Source organism: Urocitellus parryii, unplaced genomic scaffold (assembly GCF_045843805.1).
Source record: "Urocitellus parryii isolate mUroPar1 unplaced genomic scaffold, mUroPar1.hap1 Scaffold_61, whole genome shotgun sequence".
NCBI lineage: Eukaryota > Metazoa > Chordata > Mammalia > Rodentia > Sciuridae > Urocitellus > Urocitellus parryii.
Window position 1 is genome coordinate 2,079,951 of NW_027554109.1, and position 22,662 is coordinate 2,102,612.

Below are 22,662 nucleotides of genomic sequence, written 5' to 3' on the forward strand. Positions count from 1 at the left end.
TGTATGTCAACATAAACAAACCACATTAAGTTTCACAGACTAATCATCAGTTATATGTATATAAAATGTTGTATATCAGCCCAAGTGCTATGGCTTATAATAAAAAAGAAGAAAAGGCTTAATAATGCCAAATGTTATGATTAAAATTAAATTGTCCTAACATTTTAATTTCATTTTCAACAGGGCTTATGTTATTCTAAATAATTAACTAAACTTTTAAGTAATTCTGATTATGTGCTATAATAGCATTTAATGATATCCCTTTTACTAAGCAAACAGATGTTCCACACCCAGCCAGATAATGGGGCACAAAGAGTGAAAGGAGCAGTATTAATTTCTCTATATGTGTATGTTAGCTGTACTTCCATACTTAGCAGGGCAAAATCTGATAGAGCAGAGTAAGACAGAATTCCATATATTTGATCCTGAAAACTGATAAACAAGTATCTTTCTCTTTGAAAACTGCCACAGTGCTATCCTTTTCATTATTTAATCATGTTCCTCAAATGAAGAATTTCTGGCCTGCCAGAAAGAATAAAAGACAACCACAAGTTGTCAAGGAAAACAACTCTTGAATTACTCTTAAGTTAAACTCATGTTGGAGCTAAGTGAAACAAAGTCCCTTTATTTTCCTTCAGCACAAAAATACCACAATTTTTTTCTCAACTAAAGAACTTTTCCTTTTCTCCTTCTAATATTAACATTTATTAGTTGTAAAACTTTATGGAAAGTATTTAACTTAAGCCTCAGAGTTTGCTGAGGAACGCCCCATTCCTAAGAGGATGAGTGGAAATAACTTTCTAATGAAATGGCAGACATATTCAGAAATCCTCTCAATTTGGTTCTGAAATGCTACCTGTGATGTAAGCAAATACTGGCCTCGTTGTTCCTCTTCTCCTTTGGCTAATGCAAATTAGAACATATGATTTAAAGTGGTCAAGTAGCTTACCGGAGCTTCACCACTATCTTGTTTCCTTAATACAGTACAGCGGTTATCTGTAGAAGAAACAGAAGGTTCTATGAGGAAACTAAATATTTACATTACCATATAATATACTTAAGTCTTAAAACTACCTCAAGACCACTATCACAGACTATATTCTATTCCTTATTTGGCTCTGATAAACGTTTAGTTTAAAAACCAAGGGTAGTAATGTAGTGGGGCAGGTGGCTCACTCTTATAATCCTAGTTATTAGGGAGGCTGAGGCAGGAGAATCACAAGTTAAAGGCTAGGGCAACTTAGTGAGACCCTATCTCAAAATTTTTAAAAAAGGGGTTGTAGGTGTAGCTCAGTGATTGAGGAACTGCCTAACATATGCAGGGTTTGGGGTTCAATCCCTGGCACTGCAAACAAAACAAATCCAAGGGCAAAATGACTAACTAAACATAATGTTACAGGTATGACAAATAAGATGTCAAAAAACCTGATGAAATAATAGTCTTCAGTCAAGAGGCCCAAGGGGAGTTAGGGCTTTGGGGAAGAGAAGAAATTTAAGTTAGACTTGGAATAAACAGGCAAAGGGAAAGCTGTGGCTAGAGCTGCATAAGCAATGGCAAGAGGCATGAAAGCACAAGACAGGTCTGGATATAGCATCAGTAGGTGTAAGCTCAGAGGGCAGCTAGAGAAAGTGCAGAGAGATGGTGAATGTAATCTGCAGGCAGAACTAATATTTCCTTTGCAGAAAGCTTTCAGTAACAGATATTCTACAGGAGTCTCCAGTAGGAGTAAGAGGAAAATTACAGGCATGAAAGCCAGTTTGGAGACTTCTATAATGGTCTAATCATGGAAAGAGAATTAAGGTCTTCTCTTGGCTTAGGAAAATGAGATGCATAGGAAAGGACAAATTAAAGATAAAGCTTATTTGGACCTGGTGACAAACTAGTTAATACTAGTAATAGGGAACAGAACTAGTAATAGGGAAAAGAATAAAGGGTAATTTTAAGGTTTTTTTTTTTGCTTAAAAATTAGATTTACGACAATGGTCACTATAAGGTCCTTGCTTATAGTAGACAATCAATGGTCACTTCCCCAGACATCTGGACGGCCATCCTAAGGGACAGTCACCATTTTCCGGCTTCCTCATACCAACCCAACCCTTCACCACCCCACGTTCTTTCCCACCCAAGGGCGTACCAACCCCACCCATAACAGTCCACATTAGGACCCACCTGGCTCTAATCCCTGAGCCTCTCCCAGGTAAGTCTTGAAATCTAAGCCCGTGTTGCCTCTCTCCTTCTATGGAGAGATGGCCTTTATTTATCAGCTCTGACAAACAAACTCACATATGTATCTCTGTCTGGTCTCCATATTTCATTTATTGCTCTCCCGTTTGCCGGTTCCTCACTTTCCTTTCATTGGTGCCGAAACCTGGGATCAGGTTCCACAGAGTGCCTGATCCCCTCTTTGAGGGTCACTGAGCATCCTTGAGCCCCGAACTGGATTCCATCATGGGACCAGGCCCTCTATTCTGCCAAACGCCCTCTCTGCACACCATCAGACATTTCAGGAAAGACCCATGTCTCCAGTCAACCTAAATGACCTACAGGTCCTGGAAAGTGACTGTTGATCATCTAGCACTCCCAGGGTTACTGGGTGGTTGGGGGCACCCTCAGCCACAGCTTTCACAGCTATGATCCCTACTGTTGACCTCAGAAAAGTCTTGAACCCCAAACCTGTGTTGCTTATCTCTGTCTATGGAGAGATGGCCTTTATTTTTCGGCTCCACCAAACACTTTTCTGTGTGTATCTCTGCCTTGTCGCCGCCTTTCATTTCTCACTCTCCCATCTCCCTGTTCTTAGCTTTCCTTGCAGTCACTAACAAAAGTTTAGGAAAAACAAGTCTTTGAGATGTGGTAAGTGGGTTTAGTCATGTTGCTTTGCAAGGGCCTTTAGCTGACTACACAGAAATTGTCTAGGAAAACATGCATCCAGATTTCAGAAGTGAAACTTGAGTCCCAATATTCATGTCATTGGTGGAATTATTGAATACCCTGATATAAAAGATCAGTGGATTTTGAAAAGTTAATACTATCCTTCTTTTAAATAATAAGACATAATACTCAAAATGTCTGGGGTGAGGGTGGGAGACACAGCTACTAGAGTTGAAAATCTGTTGAGATCACCATAAATTTGATTGGTAGCTTCTGACTCCATGGATGACAGCAGTGAAACTGGCAGCCAGATGTTCTGAGTATTTTAGGTATAGAACATAAGAATTGGGAAGAGTGGTCACTAAGAGAAAACTGTCTTTTGTAGTGGTCCTGTTGTGTGACTCAACATACACTGGGTTTTGTAGGCTTAGTTTCAAGATAAAATTTATTACCAACAGCAATAACTGATGGCACTAAATTCAGGCTATCAAGTAGCACGTCACCTCCCATTAGAAAACAGTATCCTGGAAAGACAACGCCATCTATATGCAAATGTTCATTTTGCTAAGAACCAAAACAAAAGCAAGCTTTTCAGTTTTTTATACTGTATTTGAACTTTATAATGTGTGACACTGTAATACAAGGTCAGATTTTTAAATCAAATGGCATGAAATTTGAATCTAACTTCTAACAACATACAGAGGAGACTGATTAAAAAAAAGGAGAGAAGACTATTAGGGTGCACACACAGAATGAAAGATAAAAACATTAAAAATTAAGAATATTAGAATTTTGAAGTAAAACAGGATCAGAGATCACTGGCTCCAAATCATTTCATTTTTTTAAGGATAAGGAAACTAAAATCCAAGAGAAGCCTAGGAAATTAACTGCTAATTAGTCTACTGTGTCAAACTGGACTCCATGCAGTTATCCAAAGAGGCCTCTCAACTCCCCTCTAAGCCACCTCTCTAAGGCCCAACTTCCACCTGTCCAATTAATTCTATTTCCACTTTTACAGGCTTTCATAGGCCATCTCAAGATTCTATCCCTGCTCCACAGTTTTCCTCTAACAGGGAGAACCCAGTGCTGGGTTTTTCCTCCGAAGCCCTCAGCACTTTCATGCTCTCTCATCAATCATCTTTTCCAAGTGAACTGATTGTACTATAATAATTCTCACATTAAGTATTTATAGGAGCAGCTCCTTTTTCAGATATTTTCTTTAAGATTAAATACAATATAAATCCAAGCTTGGTCCACATACCCATTATATCAAAGAATTCATCTAAAGCACTATGCAATGCTGGGAACTTGTCTCTGTGTTCTTCCAACAGCCATATTAAACAATGTGCTTCTTTTAATGATGCTGGTTCACAGAAGTAATCAAGTTGCTTTCCTTCTATAGAGGCTAGTTTATGGCCATATTTCTCACTCCAAAGGAACGTCATGATGCTAAAATCAAGCTCCTTAAGAGATGCTCCATATCGAGAAAAAAAAGGTCCCACGGCATCTAAGCCTACAATGAAAACAAAATACAAATCTCAACTGGGAAAAAATTTTTACTGTAAAATTACGTGGAGTTTCACATCTTTGAAAGTGGTTCCATTATAGTTTGCTTATATTTTCAGTGAAAATGTTCCAATACTTGAAAACAGACTTGTTTGAGTTATTATGCATTTGTAGAAACACACAGAACACTAATATACTAAAATGCAATAATTTTCAGTATGGTAAGCCAAAGACTTCTATCATTACAAATATCTTTTTTGCTCTTAGGAGATGACAAAATGACATTAAATTGCTTAAGAAAAATACTATGTTTTTGACTAATGTATAATAACTTTTCATTCTAACTGATAAACTAGTAAGATTTTATAATGTCTTTTTATGTATATTCCATAGCAACCAAACATCAATAACATGCAAAATTTTGCCTAACTGCCTTTCATTCTTCCTCCAATACCTCCAAGAACTGCTCCTTATCTTCCAAAATATCATGGTTCCTCATCATGATACAAAAATCAAGGTGGTCACTATTCCTGTTTTCTTTTTTTTTTTTTTAAATATTTTTAGTTGTAGATGTACACATAACTTTATTTTTTTACATGGTGGTGAGGATTGAATCCAGGGCCTCAAACATGCAAGGCAAATGCTCTACCCCTTGAGCCACAACCCCAGCCCATTATTCCTGTTTTTACTCCCTGTTCTCCACATCAGAAAATAGGGTGGCTGCAACCTTATAAATTCTCACTGAAAGGATGGTGAATCTTCGTTCCTTCCTAACACAGCCACCAAAAAGCAAAGAGGAAATTTATACAAATTCCTCATCATACCTCTAAATACAGCACTGTCAACCATGCATGGGCCTGAAGTTCTCAAATCAGTAAATGGAGCAGCTATTACTAAAGTCAAAATTACCCTGGATTGCTCACTGCTATTTCTTTCAGATGAAATAGCTTATAAAGGACATGCTGCATGAGAAATTAGCATAAAACACCAGAATGGGTGGCCACATAAAATATTCATAGAACAAAATATCCAAAGAAACCTCCAGTTAAGAAATACATTCACATTCCCTATCCAGTCTCATGTGCAGGCATGTGCTCCAGGAAGGGGGTGTAGGCCAACCATAGTACTACTAAAACTAATATTCTCCTACTTGTGCTCTGCTATTTCTTTCTCCCTCCATCTTTTGCTGAACATATAAACTGGCCTCTCTTGTGTCAAATATTCACGATGTGACTTCTGGAATTGAAAATTGCTTGCTTTAATTAAATGTATGTGAGTTTACATCAGGGCTATAATAACATCTTTACTAATTAACAACCTTGAGCTAATTTTATACTTTAGTATATATACAAACTTATTAAAGTGATACCTTTACTCCTCAGAATATACATGGGTTATATCACAAGACATAGTCATATTTTCCTGCCAGTCAGCTGCAAGACTGCATTTACCTGAATAAACACTGACTGGCATTCTTCCAATGTAGTCTAACCTATAAGGCCCACTTCTCCAGTTGTGACTCTATCCTCTATGGAAGATTAAAGTGTTAAGTGAGAACTTATGAATTTACTTTTCTATTGGACATTATCGGCAATCTTATCACTTAAGAGTGATTTTCTGAGACCAGAAACTTATTAAGACCTATGCTCAGAGCAGGAATATGCCAAGCTTGCTGCCATCTGACTTTCTCTCTACCAACAGAAATTGACCAGAATCTTCTTTGAAACCCTTAAATTCTACTAACTGCATTTCTGTAAAAGCTCAAAAAGGTGGGGGTAGCTGGTAGAAGCTGGGCAGGTGCTATTCTTGGGTCTGAGAGCACTACTCTCTTTCCTGTGGCCTCCCGTAGAACTTTATCAATAGCTGCCAGCTGAATCAACAATCATGCTAGCCCAGTTGCCGTAATATATAGCATCTTGGGAGGTACCCAAAGCATCCTTACTCGTGTTAGACAGCTACCATACCTGAGGGCTCATTCTGCAGTCCTGCATGGCCTTGGGCAAGAAGCCTGAATGGGAGGTAGGGGATGTCTTCCACATCCTTCCCTTGTGATTCAAAACCACCTACTTGAACCCCAGGGTACATTTCTTCTCATCCTTCAATATAGATTTGCCTGAGGTACTCCTAAACAATGAGTCCCATCTGCTTGTCCTAATTTTTCTTCCCAGAATCTTAATCTTTCTCAACAAGGCTATTGAGGTGCACAATCCCAGAAGGCACTCAATAGCTCCTAGGTTCCAGGGTGTGTTGGTTACACAGGGTAGTGTCTAGTACTCACAAATGTTTAGTATAATACAAGTCTAGATTTCCCTACTGACTGATTTTTATTTTGTTTAGATCTTTTTAAAAAACATACTGTTCCATTCTATAGAATAACCTAAAAATTATGTGTGGATGGTAGTATTTTTCACCATACACGTGTATTCCACATTTAAAATATCATAAACGATAAGATAGGAAGATAAAAAGAAATCAGAGACCTACATTTATCCTTCTTACCAGACTAGAATATAAAGGGACATACCAAAGCTATTAAGTTTCTGGATCCAGGTAGCAAATTTGGGTTCCACTTCTTTAAGCTCACTCAAAACATGAAGAAATACCCTTGTGTTTATTCTTTTCTTGAATCAAGTGACGAATGACATAGTCCACTGCTTCATTGAGGAAATTTCTGCTAGAAAAACACATTGTATAGTCTTCTGTGCTCAAAACTTTCCAAGAAAGCAATTCTTTGAGAAGCTTGGAAGGGTTCAGTATACCCGATTTAATCTTGTCAGCATACTGCTTTATGCACTGCAGAATTCTGTCATCAATGAACTGACAATTCTGACTACTGTCTACAGTTTCTAGGAATAAATAACAAAGGTTAAAGTGATAAATTACACTAATTTGCAAGGGCATAACTTAGAAAGAAATAACGTAACATTATATCATAAGATACAATTAAGATTGATTGCTTTATTTTACATAGACAACTCAAGAAACTTTAAATTAGGAATATAAATATTTAACAATACTTCTATATTCTCTTCATTTCACACCATTCATGTAATAACATCTAAAATTTTATTTCCTCTAAAATAGTTTTTTCCCTCAACAATCCCAACCCAATCTCATCACCTCCAAAATATTTTTAGTTCTTAAACATGCAAAATTAAAATACATTCACAAAGTTAAAAATACATATTTCAGTAGCAAAGATAATTATGATCAATCTGTAAAACAGTACTGGTATATTAGATAAAAAAAAAGACAGCAAGTGGTAACTATTTCATTTTGGAAATCCAGGCACAATGTAGAAAACTGAGAAAACTTACTTCAACTTAAAACTAAAAATAAATATACTGGTTAAGATGTATACAGGAATAGTAAAAACACCTATGAGACATCCTCATGTTATTAGAGAATGAAAATACAAGCTGGGCAAGGCAATCTCTATGATACCTTTTATGAACTGCCTCTTTATTTCAACTATTCCAGACAATTAGTAGTTAATTTACAGTTCAATATTTTGGAACTTAAATTCACATAGCAGATTGTACAATGCACTGTCAAACATACAATATGCAGGTCAGATATTATGTTCCAATTCAGTTTGAAGAAGAGGAAACAGACACAGTTTGCCTAGAGTTAGCAGCAGGACAGCATATGAATCGCTGTGTACTGCTTCTAAAATGATATTCTTCACACCAATCCCTTCACTATCTAAGAATAATAGAAGACAAAGATGCTAACTGAATTCTATATTTTAGTGATAGTATGAAAATACTAACTGAAATCTATACTTCAATTAAATAATAATATGAGCCTTATAATTCTGTATTTGTACGTTTAAGCAAATGCATATTATTCTTATCATGTCTGGACTTCTGCATACCTTTCTGTTCTTCGTTTTTGGGTGGATTACTTTCTCTTAAGTCCTCTTCCATTCTTTCTTGTGCTAATTTTTTTGCTTCTTGTTTTTGGATCTTTCTTTTCAATTTTCTGTCTTCTTTCAGTCTTAGCTTCTCTAGGCTGATAAACATTTACAATTAGTGATAATTTACCTTTGTTAATTGCTCAATGAACTACTTTCTGTTGCCTACTATAGAAATACATTCTCCAAGCAATAGGCTGTGACTTTTAATTAAGAAAGCTATGTATAATTTGTATAGATGTTATTTCCACGTACATAATGTATATAAATTACTGTGTAGGGTAAATAAGAATAGTACATGTACTCTGCAAGCAAGATCCCATAATAAAATATTATTTTCACCCCAATAACAACATGGGAATTTGGTTGATTTGGTTACACTGATTCCTTTTCAACAAATAATTCTATACATCTTTTCTTTTGGTTTTTCTTGGTCACAAATTATAAGAAAAAAAATCAACTTTTAGGATGAAAAACAAGAAGCAGGACCGAAAAGAAAAGAAAAAAGGATTGGAATTATTTGATCTGAACAGAAAGATACAGAGGTGAATAATTTTGACAATACACTAAGTATTTCAAGGTAAGAAATAGTCATTGGTTCAAAATGTTTAAAATGGAGGAACATAAAAAAGCAAAAATGCTTTTGAAATTAAAAGCCAAAAGCTAACTATATAATTTTTGTTAAATGCCAAATCTGTTTATAAGTAATTTCATAACATGAAATGTTATAATTTTACTTACAAGTTCAACCACTAAATAGTGACTTTTTTCAAATTTTCAGTATTTAATCATTCTAAAGCTAGTTCTGTTTTAAATATCCATAAAATAATTTTTAAAATACTTATTTATATATGTGTACACAGCCAATTTTAAAAAATAGCACAATTTAGAAATCTGCATTTAACAGAGTTATATACTAAGAGAAAATATAAAAACTGATTGATTGTTAAAAATCTTACCTAGAACATTTCTGTTTCAGAATAGGTCTTGGAGGAACCTTTTCTTTTATGACCTTGTGTTCAAACTTAAAACAAAGACATCCAAAATTTGTCTCACACTCCCATGACATAAAGCACAAAACCACAAGTAATAAATATTCCAGAAGCACACACAATGTTCAATTTGATAGAGAACAGTGATGATGTTTTGACCCAGACAAAAGCCCAGAAAGCTTTAACAAAATAATTTACTGAAAAGAGGAACAAGAGAGTAGACACACTTTATGAAGAAACTTTAAATAATTAAGGGTAAGCAGAAGATCCAATAAATTATATATATTATAATTACCCACTCCTGCCACATTCAGATGGTGAAGTTAAAGGTAATCCCTCAAGGCACTCTTCCCCTTCTCTAAAACCCACACCTCCACCACTACCCCTTTTGGGGTATTAATAAAATGGAAGTTATCAAAAAGAGTAAAACCAAAATATAAAAAGTATGCTTTTCCTAGGAGGAAATAAAAGAATGTGAAAATGCTTCACTGCAATGCATGTCCTAATATTTATTTTCTTATGATATAACTTTTTTTTTCTTACAAAAGACAAGATTCAAATCACACAACTTCCTCAAACTTAAAACATTTTAACAGGTTTAAACATTTTGGTTACAAATTTAATAAAGTTTCTCCTTTATTAGATACTTACTTCACATTTAACTTGACCACCACTGCTAAAGATGATAATCTTAGAAATGATACCTTCACAGTCAGGGGTAAGACAAATTCCTTGTAGAAAATCCTATTTGATTTAAAAGAAGAAGAATGTTATGTGTAGGAGGGATAAATCTATGCATGTATACCAATTTTTTAAACTTCGTTTTTAACTGTAGATGGACACAATACCTTTATTTAATTTATTTATTTATTTTTGTGTGGTGCTGAGGATCGAACCCAGTGTCTTACACATGCTAGGTGAGTGCTCTACCACTGAGGCACAATCCCAGCCCCAACACATATACTATTTTAACCACAAAGTACATTCAAAATATACTATGAAATTTCCTTTAGGGAGGCAACGAAAGTGCCTGATTGCTGCCATTTCAGAGCCTTCTTATAGGAAGACTGTATCCACTCGTATGGGGCAGACCTGTCCCTGTGACTTGCTTTGTGGTAAAGGAAGTCAAACTGCCATAGCATACACCAGGTCTAAATGAGCACTCTAGGAAACACAGTGTGAACTGGCTATTGTTATTTTTCCCTCTGTTAAAGAAACATGTTCCAAAAAAGTACAACTTGGATTTGGAAATAAAGAACATGGCCACAGAGAATAGACCCAGCTGCAGCTCAACCCTGGCCAACAACGACAAAACTTCAGGACAAGTAATATAACCAAGAAAAGACCCTCTCATTGTTAGTCATAATATTTTGGTTGTATATTACTTCAGCATATCATAGTGAAAGCTGAAAAATTAATAGAAGGTATTTAGAATTCTGGGCTTTTCCCCTCTTATGTGCACTTTTAATTACACTTTATCAAATAATTCAAGTATACATAAAAGTACAAAGAGTAACATTAACATAATGAACACCCATGTACCAACTGTGTACCAACTTAGCAAGAAATTAACATTTTGCCATATTTACTTCAGCTTCTTTTGCAGAAGTTTGTTACAGTTGACATCCACTGTGTTAGTTATTTTCCCTCCTTTACCCCCAGAGATAGCCACTCCCCTGGTGTTCAACATGCCCATGCATTTTTAAAACATTTTGAATACATTCTCTGTATTAAGAATATGCATATTGTTTTGCATGTTTTTAAACATTATATAAATGGCATCATACTGTACAAATCATTCTGCAACTTGCTTTCTTATCTAAGTTCTACTACTTACTAGACTGTAGAAATCTCTCTTAACCTCATAAGTCTTAGATTGTTCACTTCTACAATTAAGAATAATAGGCTGGGCATGGTGGTGCACGCCTATAATCCCAGCGGCTCGGGAGGCTGAGACAGGAGGATCATAAGTTCAAAGCAAGCCTCAGCAAAAAAGACACTAAGCAACACAGACCTTATCTCTAAAAAATAAAAATACAAAAAAAAAAAAATAGGGCTAGGGATGTGGCTCACTGGTCGGGCCTGTGAGTTCAATCATCAGTACCCCCGCAAAAAAAAGAGAGAATAACAGCCACCCCACAGGGCTATTATGAGAGAATCAGAAATGGGCCCACAATAGTGGCAATACATGATATTGCTTCTCCACCTCTACCCTAAAACCTGGTCCAGAATCAGAGGCTTTCAAAACAATGAAGAGAATAACCTCTATCAGTATAATACATCCCACTATCTAGTGAGCCTAACAGAAAGAGCTATCTTTATTTAATTCCTCTCTATTATTTAAGTCAATAGACAAATCTTCCCTCTTCACAATGGAGATTGCAGATTATGGATTATCATCAACTAAAGAGTCAAAACATTTTCTGTGTCAAGATTCCTATAAAATATACTCTAAAAAATTTACTGCTAATATTCAAATGCTTTAAAGAAAATCATTTCAGGGCTGGGGACATAGCTTAGTGGCGGAGGACTTGGCCAGCATGCATAAGGCCCTGGATTCAATCCCCAGCACCACAAAAAAAAGAAAGAAAGAAAGGAAGGAAGAAAAACATTTCAGAAAACTGGAGAAATATGTAAGGCTATTTCTCCATACATAAAAGAATAGCAGATTTATCAAGAAAATGAAAATCAGAATTTTACCTTCTGTTATTTTCTCATATGAATAAAAAGACATGGGTCCAGTTGTGAGCTTTTTATTTGAGTATTACATATTATAACTTATGACAACTATTAGATAGGATTTTTAAAGTATGATGCCACAATAATCTGAATGGTAAAAAACAGGATAAAACTAACTATAAGGTTTAAGTTCTCTTATTCAAGTTATACTCCAGGTATGGATAATATGTCAAAATATACTCTGTCACTATTAAAAAGAATAAAAATAAATGAAGGAAATAAAAAAAATAAAGTTATTTTATTTCATATACAGAAGAAAAACACTATAAAGAAAAACATTTTTTAAATGCTGCTAGAATAAATGAAAAATCATATAATTATATATTCCATTTCCCAAATAATACCTTTAAAAACTGAGTTAACAATTTAAAGAACTTATACTTACATTCAGTGAAGAAAATACTTAACATAGACCAACAATTGTCGATTAATCCTAATTTAGGTAGAATTGTTGTATCGCCTGTGTATTTTACCCAATTTAAAGCTTCTTCCATTGCCAAAATTTTCTGTTTCAAAAAGAGGAAAGAAGAATTATACTCAAGTATTCTGTGGCAATATATATTTATCTTAATCAGTATTTCAAACCTTTATACAAAACTTATGTATTTTCATTACTGCATCACACAATAGAGGATAACTGGACTACAACATACAAGTTAACAGAAACTGTGGACTCACGTGTTCCATCTTTGGGTGACCTCCGGCTACCCTGAGTTCAAAATGCTTTTGCAATGATTACAGACCTGAAAGCTGAGGTGTACAACCTGGTCAAAGGCTATCCTTTGCAGTATGAGAGTACAAATTTACAAGGTAGAAAAGAAGTCTCAAATCTCAATTAGACTAGGACTTCCCTCTTTACCCTAAGGTTAAAGGTATAGATTAAAGTTCTCCACAGGGACTACATATTTTACATAGTCTGTGGCAAAAAGAATTATTATGAGATAATCAAGACTATGGCTAGGCAAATGGATGCTCAGAGCATTGATTCTCAGGAAGGGTCAAGAGTTAACAGAAATGTTTGTTCTTTTAATGTATGAAATAACCTCAGAAATTAAATAGCTGAATTGCCACTGCTGGTATAAGGCTTAAAGGAAACATGAAGACATTTCTATCACCAGTACCATTAAAATTTGGTTTATCACTGCATCTGAGGATTACCTAGTAATTATACAGTAAAAATATTCATACTGGGGACCTAATAATTTCATTTGGGGGAATATATGCTAGGAAAACAATCTAAAAGACAAGAAAAAAACTTGTAACATATATGGGTAAAAAAATGTAATGAAACAAACCTGCAAAATGAGATTACACTGAGTAAAATATAGAAACCATACTACCAAATATTACATATAACTTTGAATATATGGTCTCAATACATGGGAAAATGGGCAGTGATGTGACTGCCATTTATTCAGTGGGTGAGCTGGGTTTCCACATTTAACACTTACATTTTCTATTTTATAACCAATTCTCAATAAGCCTTCGATAAGGAATGAATCATTCTGCAAAATAAAAAAAAAAGAACAAAAAAGCATTTTTTCCTTATTCCTGGATTTTGTAATAGAAAAAAAAAATCTCCATTTTAGGAATAGTCTTGTGTTGCATAACGACATTTTCCATCAATGATGAGCCAAATGGGACATTGGTACCAAAGATTATAACAGAGTTTAAGATTATTATTACCTAATGACATTGTAGCTATGGTGACATCCTACATACCACAATAAAATGTACTGTTCACAAGCTTATGTGATGCTGATATAAAACTTACTGCCCTACCAATTATATTAAAGAATAGTACAGATAATTATATATATGTATAACACTTGATAATGATATTAAACAACTACATTACTGGTTTATGTAACTGTTATTTTAGAGTGTACTGCTACTTATTGAAATAAAAAAAAAAACAAACTTCACTGTAAAGTATCATGCCATATGTCAGCAGCAGTCACAACTTGTGTTCACTTTGTCTCTTAATTGCATTAAGAGGTCACATCCAGTGACTAATCTACACCATCTGGGTCTGTATAAGTATACTATATGATACTAAGACAACAAAACCAATTGATGGTGCATTCCTCAGAATGTACCCAATCATTAAATAATGTTTAACTGTATTACATAGTAGTATATTTTCCACAAGCACTTACATGATCAATTTACCCCTTAAGAGCTCTAAAACAAGAATTCATCAAAAGTCTTCCACAAGGCTCTAGTAATAAACTGATTTTGTGTAAATTTTAGATGTGTAGATTTTTAAAGTTCATTAAACCTAGGTTTTCTAACAGGGCACATTGGCTGGTTTGTTACTGTAATGAGTTATCAGCAGAAATAAACACCAGAATGCTTTCTAAATTTAAGTTCGCAGTCAGAATAAAAACAAGTATAACACCTGGCTCCATAACCAACTGAAATAAGAAAAATTATCAAATGGCTTTTTAAAAGAGAGAGGAGGTCAAGGCAGAAGGATCATGAGTTCAAAGCCAGCCTCAGCAAAAGCGAGGTACTAAGTAACTCAGTGAAACCCTGTCTCTAAATAAAATACAAAACAGGCTGGGGATGTAGCTCAGTGGTTGAGTGCCCCTGAGTTCAGTCTCCCACCCCCAAAGGAGAGAGAGAGAGAGAGAATCACCATAGTACAAAGACACCACCTCAAATCTATCCTGATAAATTTTATCCCAAAGGCAAAGTATTTGTCAATAGTGGTATGTTTTTATGTCAAAAGACGGAGTTTGTTTACTTTTAGAACCTGTGATTAAGGTTTCTATGAACCAGGGCCCCCTTTCATTTGTGACAAATTCTAATTTCTCTCCTTTAATATCAAGAAGCTGTCCTGGTCCATTATGGCATGGCAGAACCAGGACATTGGTCATCAACGTTATCACTTCCATACCATGCACACTCTGACAGCAGAATAATCTCAGGTAAAGAAAACTGAAAAGCTTATTTGTTAACTGCTATAAACTGGTCACACAGTTTATAGCAGTTAACAGTTAACAACTGACACTCTATATTTACATTCTACCACTTACCGCAACTTTCTTTGCCAAATCCACAATATCTTACATCAACTCAAGATATTGTAATTTCTTCAAACTCATCTCAGAGGCACGAGAACTGTTTAAAGACAAATTTATTTTGGGAAAGATTACATTCTCATATATACAAATTCACTGAATTTTATGCTTATATTACACGCTGACAAAAACATTCAGTTCTTTTCTCCACTCTAGGTAACATAAATAAGGAATTTATTAAATGGACCAAACCATATATCCTCTCTCTCTCAGTTCTATACCACTGACATTTATAAAAGTATTTTAATTTTTCCTGACTTAACTTCAAGTCTACCATCTAATACTATTCAGAATTATTTCATTATAATGTTATAAATTTTCTTTCATATTCAAATTCCAAGAAATTACTTTTTCTACCTGTTAAACAAAAGCAAAACTGAACAGCATATAAGAATGAAGAGTAAGCCAAGTGTGGTGGCATATGCCTAAAATCCTAGCTATTCCAGATGGTGAGGCAGGAGGATTTCAAGTTTAAGGCGGGCTGAAACTTTGTTTAGCTAGACTGCATCTCAAAATAATTTTTTTAAAAAAGGGTCGAAGGTGTAGCTTGTCAAGCACGGGGGAGACCCTGAGTTCAACCCACAGTATCACCAAAAAAAAAAAAGAATGAGGTATAAGCCTTCCATTGTATTTGGCATTCCTTAGCACTGTGCAACATGCTTATCACCGCTCATCCAAAATGAATAACATATAGTGACTTACATGGTCTCCACACAGGGATGTAATCGTGATATTACAGAACTGTACTGATGTTGAAAAAGAAGTGGCCAGAAGATATATATTTTAATGGCATCACAGTAATCTTGCAGGACAGAAAGTGGTTTACTACACCGTATATTGCAGATGTCAAATTCTTAATTAAAATAAAAAAGTTTAAAATTAATATTTGTGCCCTGATTTTTAATGAATCAACACTGCTATACAGAAAAGGTAAAAATGGATATGAGAAGACAAGAAATGAATTAATGTTTTTTAAACTGCTAGATGTTAAGAATATTTAAGTGTTGGCTAAAACTCAATTTACAAAGAAAGATTTTGGTTTCCAGGAAAAACAATAGTAAGAATCTATTTTTAAGAAGACATATAAATCTGATTTGTTGATATGACTAGATAAATCACCTCCATTTGTGGTCCATCAATAAATTAACGTTAATATGTCAACATGCTCACCTAAATGTTTCTCGCTTTGGGCATAATCTTTATACTTCATACCCTAAAAAAAAAAAAAGAAAATTATTTCGATTTGCAACTGGTAAAATACACAAGTATACTTTTTGATTAGCAGAACTAAACTGAAAAAAATCTAATGTACATTTACTTATATGCTTTGAATATATCTGTAGCCAGTGAGTCTTAATTTAAGGCCTTTTTCATATTTCCTGAGTATCTTTCTAGAACTCAATTCAAGAGTTTTTCTAATTCTCAGAAAGCCGCCTCATGTCTTCTTATTCTCTGAAATCTATTCTTATTGTTGAGGCACAACTTATTTCTATTGAATAATAACCTCTTCAAAAGCATGTGTTCCTTCTTATAAAAACCCATAGCCACACACACACACACACACATACACACACATACACACACATACACACACAAAATCTTTACTCTAATGCCCTAAATCAGAACGCCTTTAGGATATACCATGTTAAAAACAAAAATTTAACAAACCTACTTACCACTCCATCACAGTAAAGCTGGGTCACACGAACATAGTCATCCGTCTTATATTCAGGAGCAAAGACACAATCATCTTCGAAAGGGCTATCTTGCAACAATGCATAATCTGCCACAGTGAAGTCTCCATCAGTAAAATTGTCCATGGCACACAATCCTAAGGAAATAACAATCCAATTCAGTAATTAAATCATTTGAGATGACATGAGCAGCATTCTTCCTGGCTTCTATAGTATAATTGAAAAATACTTAAAACCTATGCTTCAAGGAACTCCAATCAGAACACTGATTTTTGTCCCCATTCTGTGATTCTCCCCCCATTCTCTCCCAAAACTTTATTTGCATAGCTTCACCATGATTGTTGCCATTTCCATATATCACATGTATTTTTACTAATATTTTCCTTTCATTGTACTCACTTGGCCTATGTGATAATGTCCATGATGTCATAGGTTTGATCCACAAGTTATGTTTTTCATACACATAAAATCCTAACTATTAAAAAATTTCAAGTGCTTATCCATGTACCATTTAAAATTATCTCATATGGTACTGTAGGAAAACAATGGCTTCCAAACTGCCAAATGCTAAAATCCCAAATCCTTCTCTTAACTTCTAGACCCTCTGTGCCAATTGCTATTGGATCTTAACCAAGATGTCCCATAAGTCCCTCAGTAAGTTTCAGTAAGTTGAAAAGCAAACAACTTTTTCCTCAAAAAAAAAAAAAAAAAGCAAATGAAACCAAGTTCTTTCCTCTTTCTATATGCTATTTATCAGTTAATTGCTCTACATGCCACATGGTTACTCAAACCAAAAATCTGGGGGTCAATCTAGACTCCCTATTTTCCTCAACATTTCTATCCAACTGACCACTAAGTCCTCAATTTCTTCTTCCCCAAGATCTAAATCTAGCACACACATACCTCTTCATGTCCAGTGCCACTGCCTTAGTTGTATCTTTACCTTTATTCCTCTCAAAAATGCATAAATGATCTCCTAACTGTGGTTTACTGTCAAACCTGGTATCCTCTAAAACACTGATCATATAATATTACAGCAGAAAATCATTCAACATCTTTCCTTCATTATCAGAATAAAGTCCAACCTCCTTACTATAAGCATAGGTTTCATGTGATCCTATTCCTGTTTCTATCTCCAGTCACTTCGTGACATATAACATGGAATCTAGTCATACCCAACTGCTCATCATTCCTAAACAAACCTTACTCTGTGACCACCTAGTGCCTACCAATCCTTGACACTCAATTCTAGGAAGCATTTTCCACAGTACCAAGTTTATTTTTGCACTTCTACTCTACAAGCCTAGAGCACCCTGCCCACTCCTGACACAGTTCTTACACTGTTTGACCACCACAGGTTCATTTCTGCAAGGTCACTATGGGTCCAGAGGATACACTGTGCAGTCTGCTTGCCACCTATACTATTATTTATTTAATATCTCCCTCCAGAATAACCCAACCTTTTAAACAAATTTATTTTAACAGAAAATTGATAACATAAAGAAATACTATGTTTGATACAACAAAAGTTTTCTAATACAAGCTAAATATATTACTAAAATTAATCTTAAAATACACTTCTGATCACATCAGTTATGATGAACTAGATTCTGAAGGACACTACCAATGCAAGAAAAGCAGATCTTGGATTTCTTAAAAATACTTTTAAGTAATTTCAGCTCACGGAAATACATTTCAGGAGACCCTCTCCCCCCAAAAAGCAGCAAACTTTTAGACAGGAACTTGGCAACCAAAAGCAGTAAGTAGTAGGAAAGCAGATCTTGGACTTTTTAAAAATACTTTTAAGTACTTTCTGCTCACAGAAATATATTTCAGGAGACTCTCTCAAGACAGTGAACCCTAGACTGGAAGCAAAATGTCAGAACTGAAAAGTGGGTCAAATTAAACTCCTGTCTCCCAGCCAGAGCTAATACAAATGCTTTCAGAAAGACAAGTAACTTCCAGTTAGGCTCTCAAGACTCTCACAAATTCCTACCAAATAGATCTTTAGAGTTTCTAAAAGGGGATCACCAAGCACTGGAAATAAGAAGCCACCATGAGGGGCAGACAACAGATGGGGGAAAAAAAGCAATAAATTTGGATCCCCTAAGGATAGAAACATTGAGATTTCCAGACACAGTCTGTGAATAACTACAAAATGAGCAAGTAACATGAGACTACAATGAATGAATGTGTATATATGAAAAATAACCAAGCTGAACTTTGAGAAATTAAAAATATAATTGTTAAAAGTGAAAAAAAATGGGGGATTAGAGAGAAAATTAGGCACACCTAAGAGAAAAATGGCAAACTAGACCATAAGAAGGATGAAATTACCCAGCACTAAAAATTTTATTAAGGAGAAATAAGATGAAAAGTAGGATGGGGGGAAGAGTAAGTGATCTAGAAACAGTTACACATACATATAGCCAGTTAAAACTCCAGAAGGGGAGAACAGTCCAAATAAAAAAGAGGCAATATTTAAAGAATACAAGGCTCCAGAATCTTCTAGATCTCATGAAAGACAACATTCAGAATGAACATCAAGTATCCAAAATTGAATAAAAAAATTAATTTCCATCTAAACTTAGAAATGAAATGATATAAATCAAAGACAAAATCCAATGCAGCTATAAGAAAAAGATATTTTCTTCAAAAAAAGCATAAATAAAACTAGCAGCAGACTTTGCATAATATTCTCACCACATTCTTTTAAGAAAAGGGTTATAAAATAGTTTGAAATAAAAACTGAGTTGACCACCAATCAAGAGTCTTGAACTAAAGGAACTTCTAATCCTACCAATTAAAAGACACTGATTGTCTGATGGGCCTGAAAGATAAGACCAGCAATATGAAAAAAGTGAAAATCAAATGAAAAGCACATTCTAGATAAATTACCACCAAAGACTCTAAGTCAAAAAAAGCAAAATTAGGAATAGAGAGGATCACAACAGAGTAGATATGTTGAGAAAATATTAAGCTTGTATGCAGCTAATAAATACATAAAAACAAAAACTGTTAGAAGTATAAAAAGTCTATAAGAAGGTAACAGAAGATTCCAACATACTCTTCTCAATTAATGATATGATAAAAACTAATATAAAGACTGAACAACACAATTTCTTACCTTTAATGATTACAGGAAAATTATAGAATTTACTATGGACAAGGTCATAAAAATAAGAATGAAAGAATAACAAGAACACATTCTCTAACAACATAGGTGAAAAAAAAAATTAACGTTGATACACCTGAAAATTAAAACAATGAAAAAGTTAATGCAGATACATTTGAAAAGATAAAACACGCCAGGTGTGGTGGCACATGCCTGTAATCCCAGTGGCTGGGAAAGCTAAGGCAGCAGGATAGTGAGTTCAAGGCCAGCCTCAGCAATTTATCGAGGCCCTAAGCATCTCAGAAACAGACTGTTTCTAAATAAAATATAAAAAATTGCTGGGGATGTGGCTCAGTAGTTAAGCCCCTTGGGTTCAATCCCCAGTACCAAGACAAAACAAACAAACAAGCAAAAAGCATTTCTAAATAGTAAGCCAAAAAAAAAAAAAAAGAAAATTGAGCTTTTTATAAGAACTTAATTTCTGAAAATTAATGAAAGCATTAGAAACTTAGATGAAGAAAATAATGAATTTCAAGAAAATTCATAGCATTACATGCTTATACTAGAAAACAAAAATGGCTAAAATTGATGTTAAAACTTGCAATTTAAGTTAGAAAAAGAAAAGAAAGGAAAGGAAATCATAAATAAAAGAGGAAAATCAGCATGCACAAGGACCTGGGTTCAATCCCTAGCACCCGCCTTGCCCCTGTAAAAAGTTAGTCTTTTGTGAAGATTAATAAAACAGACAAACTTTGGCAATAATAAAAGAGAGAAATAGAGACAGAGAGAGAAGTCAGACATAAATAATATTCAAAATGAGAAAAGGGAACATCCAAATAAAGAAAAGATTGAAAGGGATATTAAAATATTGTTAACTTGATGCCAATAAACTTTAAACATGCTAATGAAAGGACAAATTTCTAAAACTAAAATAAATAGAGAACCTGAACACTCCTACTACCACTCAACTGCTAATGACTACTCAGCTTCCACAAAGAAAATACTAAATCTAGGTCATTTTCAAATAGGTTTCACCAATTTTTTTAAGAAACAAATCAGACCAATCCAAACTCTCTCAGACAACTGAAAAAAGAGGAACTACTTGCAGTGTCTTTACCCCAACACCCTCCGGGTCCTGACCTCCCCGACCGCTGCACACCTCCCACGTGGGGGCTTCTCCCTGCATCACTGCACTCAGGTACCCGCCCCAGAGGCCTCCGCGGCCTCGCTCGCCCCGCGCGGTGTCCCTTCCCGGTGCCCGCGCTCCCCCGCCCGCGCAGCCTGTGTGCGGCGGGCCTCTTCCGGCCTGCCGGCGGGGCGGAGCGCGGCGGGCGGGCGAGCCTCCCGCTGTGCTACCTGTACCTGTGGGCGCCAGCCTGCCGCGCTCGTGCGCACCACGATGGGGCGGCTGCACGCCTCGCGCTGCTCCTTCACCTTCACTGCGTGGCGGTGCTGCCCGGCGGCGCGCGCGTGTGCCTGAGCTGCGGCGGCGCATCTTCTGCGTCAGCGAGAGTCAGGTAGGCGGGCGCGTCTTCTGGGTCCGCGAGAGTCAGGTGGCCGGGCGCGGGGCGGCGGGGCGGCGGGGCGGCAGGGCAGCGGCGCGGTGGGGCCGGAAGCTTGCGGGGCGGCGGGGCCGGAATCGCCTTTGGCTGAGCGGGAGCCCCGCCGAGCCTGGCGGGCGGGGCGCGTGGGCCAGGGAACCCCGGCCTCCCCGCAGCGCCGTGCTCGGTGCGCGGCCTCTGGGGGACCTGAGCGCAGGAGGAGGCCGCAGAAGGTGAAGGGCCAGGGCCCTGTCTTCTGCGTCAGCAAGTCAGGTGGGCGGGCTCGTCTTCTGGGTTGGCGAGAGTCAGGTGGCCAGGCGCGGGGCGGCGGGGCGGCAGCGCGGCGGCGTGGCGGGCCGGAAGCACGGGCCGGAAACGCCTTCCTCTGCCTGGGACTCCCGCCGAGCCTGGCGGAAGGGGCCCGCGGGCCAGGGCCTTCACCTTCTGCGGCCTCCTGCTGCGCTCAGGTAGGCGGCCGCGTCTTCTGCGTCAGCGAGAGTCAGGTAGGCGCGTCTTCTGGGTCGGCAAGAGTCAGGTGGCCGGGCGCGGGGCGGCAGGGCGGCGGCGGGGCGGCAGGGCGGCGGCACGGCGGGGCCGGAAGCGCCTTCGGCTGAGCGGGAGCCCCAGCCAGCCTGGCGGGCGGGGCGCGCGGGCCAGGGAACCCGGCCTCCCCGCAGCGCCGCGCGTGGTGCGCGGCCTCTGGCGGACCTGAGCACAGCAGGAGGCCGCAGAAGGTGAAGGGCCAGGGCCGCGTCTTCTGCGTCAGCAAGAGTCAGGTGGGCGGGCGCGTCTTCTGCGTCAGGGAGAGTCAGGTGGCTGGGCGCGGGCGGCGGGGCGGCGGGGCCAAGCGCCTTTGGCTGAGCGGACTTCTATACCATTGTTTTATAAAATCTTTATTATCATTGCTTTATGAAAACTTTATTCCTGGCAAAATTTCTTTTACTGAAATTTACTTTTTCTTTGATAGCCCCTCAACTTTTAAAGAGTCTTCATATATTTTTCCCCATCATTTTTACTTTTAATTTACCTATTCTTATATGCTTAGAATGGCTTTTTTATGGATGGTATATATTTGAATCTTGCTTTTAAACATTTAATATACCTATCCTTGTATTTAATGGTGTATTTAGGCCATTTATCTGTATTTTTGCAATCATAGATGTGTTCGGATTTAAATCTACCATCTTTCTAGCTGTTTTCT

The 22,662-nt window shown here is 36.8% G+C and overlaps 1 protein-coding gene across 1 annotated transcript in view; it reads right to left on the minus strand.

Annotated features, from left to right (window-relative positions):
* Nucleotides 1-21,756, minus strand: part of LOC144252843 (E3 ubiquitin-protein ligase TTC3-like) — a 37,680-nt gene extending 15,924 nt beyond the window's left edge. The window contains 14 exon segments of the mRNA XM_077794926.1: nucleotides 950-996; nucleotides 4,134-4,385; nucleotides 6,903-6,988; nucleotides 6,990-7,224; nucleotides 8,256-8,392; nucleotides 9,254-9,318; nucleotides 9,938-10,030; nucleotides 12,370-12,531; nucleotides 13,477-13,530; nucleotides 15,067-15,151; nucleotides 15,814-15,964; nucleotides 16,282-16,324; nucleotides 16,788-16,942; nucleotides 21,283-21,756. Coding sequence (XP_077651052.1) covers nucleotides 950-996; nucleotides 4,134-4,385; nucleotides 6,903-6,988; nucleotides 6,990-7,224; nucleotides 8,256-8,392; nucleotides 9,254-9,318; nucleotides 9,938-10,030; nucleotides 12,370-12,531; nucleotides 13,477-13,530; nucleotides 15,067-15,151; nucleotides 15,814-15,964; nucleotides 16,282-16,324; nucleotides 16,788-16,942; nucleotides 21,283-21,415 — 1,698 coding nt within the window. The 5' untranslated portion in view covers nucleotides 21,416-21,756.
* Between the last annotated feature and the right edge of the window lie 906 nt (nucleotides 21,757-22,662).